Source organism: Mustela putorius, unplaced genomic scaffold (genome assembly GCF_011764305.1).
Source record: "Mustela putorius furo isolate JIRA1106 unplaced genomic scaffold, ASM1176430v1.1 tig00003834_pilon_pilon_pilon, whole genome shotgun sequence".
NCBI lineage: Eukaryota > Metazoa > Chordata > Mammalia > Carnivora > Mustelidae > Mustela > Mustela putorius.
The window spans coordinates 39,311,793-39,314,682 of NW_025421987.1; the positions used below are offsets into that span (position 1 = coordinate 39,311,793).

General features: G+C 47.9%; 1 protein-coding gene across 1 annotated transcript; it reads right to left on the bottom strand.

The window, feature by feature from the left end:
• Positions 1-276: 276 nt before the first annotated feature.
• ZNF80 (zinc finger protein 80) lies at positions 277-2,014 on the bottom strand. The gene is given in 5 exon segments (XM_004828358.2): positions 277-442; positions 444-779; positions 781-839; positions 841-995; positions 1,909-2,014. Coding segments are annotated over 5 exon segments (822 nt in total).
• Positions 2,015-2,890: the final 876 nt, after the last annotated feature.

The following is a 2,890-nucleotide window of genomic DNA, read 5'->3' on the forward strand; positions in this document are numbered from 1 at the left end:
AAGTTCTTGGATGTTGACTGAGGTGGGCAGGTGCAAAAGGTCTTCCCACGTCTCTTACACTCAAGGAGTTTCTCTCCTGCATGAATTCTTTAATGTCGAGTGAGAGATGAGCCACATCTTAAGGCTTTCCTCTACTCACTGCGTTCAGAGCGTGTCTCCCCAACACCACTCCTCAAAGGCCAAGGGAAAGAAAAGCTGTTTCAAAGGCTTTCCCACACTATTTGCACTCACCGTTTCCTTTCATGTGAATCGTCCCTTGCTGGACAAAGCAGAGGGTTAGGCAAAGGCCTTTCCACACTCACTGCCCTCATAGGGCTTCTCTCCAGTGTGACTCCTGCTGTGTGAAGTGAGGGAGAAGCTGTAGGGAAAACCTTCCCCACGTTCTTTACACACATGGGGCTTTTGTGCTATGAGGGTCTCACGGGGTCAAATAAAATCAGACGGGGAAGGTCTTTGCCTAATCCCTGCACATGTGGGGCTTATCTCTAGTGTGAATCCCCTTGTGCTGCGTTAAGGAAAAGTTGCAGTGAAAGGCTTTCCCACACTCTTCGCGTCCGAAGGGTTTTTTGCCATTGTGGGTCATGTTAGGCTGGATGAAAACAGAGTGATGGTTGACAGTCTTTCTGCATTCACTGCACTTACAGGGCTTCTTGCCGGTGTGGATATGCTGGTGGTGCATGAGGTGTGACCTCCAGTTAAAGACCTTCCCACGGTCTATGCACTTACAGGGCTTCTCCCCAGCCTGAATCCTCATGTGTCGAGCAAAATCTACTTTTTCACGTGTGGCATTCCTAAGGCTTCCCTCCAGTGTGAATCTGCCGACGTCGAACAAGGAGGGGGGTAATTCTTGTTGAATGCTTTCTTACATTCTTTGTGTTTGTAAAGGGTCTGTCCAGCAGGAACTACTGTCTTTACTGGCACTTGTGTGGCCCAGTCATGAGTAGCATCTCCGGCAGCATCTTGCTTCTGGAAAACCCTTGACTGTAGACTCTCATCTGTCCGCAACCTGTGTGTTCAAGGCTTATCTTCTCCAGGAGGATCTCCTTGTGAGAAACTGTAACTGGTCTCCCTGAATTTTCAGCAACCTTTCCTGATCTCTGGTTTGCCGACCCTGGAGGACCTGCTGGCTTCCTGAGTCTTCCCTGGAGCAAGGCCTCCTAACACAAAGCAGGCTGGTCCCGGGCTTAACTTGTCACCTGGACAGGTCCTTCAGCAACGATCTCTCTCCGTCTCTTACCGGTGCTTCAAGCTGTGAGGTCGACTCGGGTTTGGGAATTGCATGCTCCAGGGAGACCAGAGTTCTGAAGGTCTCCAGCAGTACTTCCCAGAATAGGGTCCTCTGGGCCTGGTCCAGCTGCCCTCAGTCTTTCCAAGTGAAGGTCATGGACAGGTCCAAACACTGATGCCTGGAATGTGGAATGCCACCACAATCTAACAAGACAAAAGGTGCACACCAGCACAGAGTGTGCCTACGACTAGAGACACTAGAGAGCACTGTACCCCACAACAGCATTGGGACCACAAGTCACAGGGGGCTTCAGTTTCACTTTTTTACTTCTGGGAATTGAACCCTCAGTTACTCTGGAAGGAAGGTCATACATGTGGTAGGAAGTGCACCCTAGTTGGGTCAGGGAAACCCTCCAAACACACACTCAAATATGCATGTGAGCATGCACTCCAGGAATTTGCAAATTCTAGATCTCTTTTATGTTGCGTTTGGTTCTGTTTTTATTAATCAAACTCCTTTGAAAAATTTAACCTTGCTTCCTACCAGTCTTCCCAAAGAGAAGCTTTTCCACGTGTGCCCAGGGAGACCTTTATGAAAATGTTTACAACAACAAACACCTGGAGGGAGTCCAGGAAAGAGGGCGGTGAAGCGGCTTCTGCACTGAGTGGAACATTACTCACCTGTCCCAGAGTGTTCTAGCTGAGGCTGTAGCAGGGACTCGGAAGCATCACAGTTGACATTGCAGAATGTGAAGTCCCTCTGGAACTGGTGAGGAGTGGAGGCCATCGTGGGGAGGAAGGTGAGAGCAGTTTGAGCAGTTTGGTCCACTGTCCTCCCCTGCCCAGGCTGAAACTGGTTATGGCCATGAAGAGAAGAACCTGAAACTAGAGAAGGAAAGGCTGATTTGAAGGTTCTGGCCAGCCATAGAAAGAGAGGACCGATGGTCATTGACACTCTGAGTATTGGGACTTCTGTCCATTGTTGTAGTTCTTCTTATAGCTGTTTTGAATGGTCTCTGAGAGTATGATCACCTCAAGACAAGAGAGCTAAAGACACTACCATTACAGGACCCCCATTGAAATGGCTTGACAGGGTGATTTTCAGCCAATATTTAAGCTTTGTTTTATTTTTCTGTCTCCTGTGCTGGCCAGAACCTCGAAGATGCTCTTTTCATTTTCCTGATGTGAAAAAAAATCCAATATTTCATAACTGAGATTGTATTTAGTATGGATTTTTGTTCCTATCATCTGCTTGATTGCTTTCATAACATATGTAAATATTAGGGTCAGAGAAATGAAGGAGTAGACAAACACATTGCCTAGGAAAAGCCAAGAGAGTGTTCTCATCCATAGGATCTCTTGGATGTCAGTGCAGTGAAGATACAAGGTAGAGGGGTCAGCTGAACTCTCCCCAGAATGGGAGGCACTAATGGATGACCATGATGAAGGCAGCTATGCTTGAGCTGGTCTGAAGAAGTGCTGGACTGTCTTGTGCAGGACAGGTGACCCCATTAGTCTCAGGATGCACACATTTGGGACAGACTCCTCTCCTGCAGTGATTCTCCAAGTGTGGTCCTTGGTCTCAGTTGTATCCACTTGGAAGAGTTCAAAAAAGGCTGACCTCTAAAGACTGACATCAACACCATGATAGCTCAATTACAAA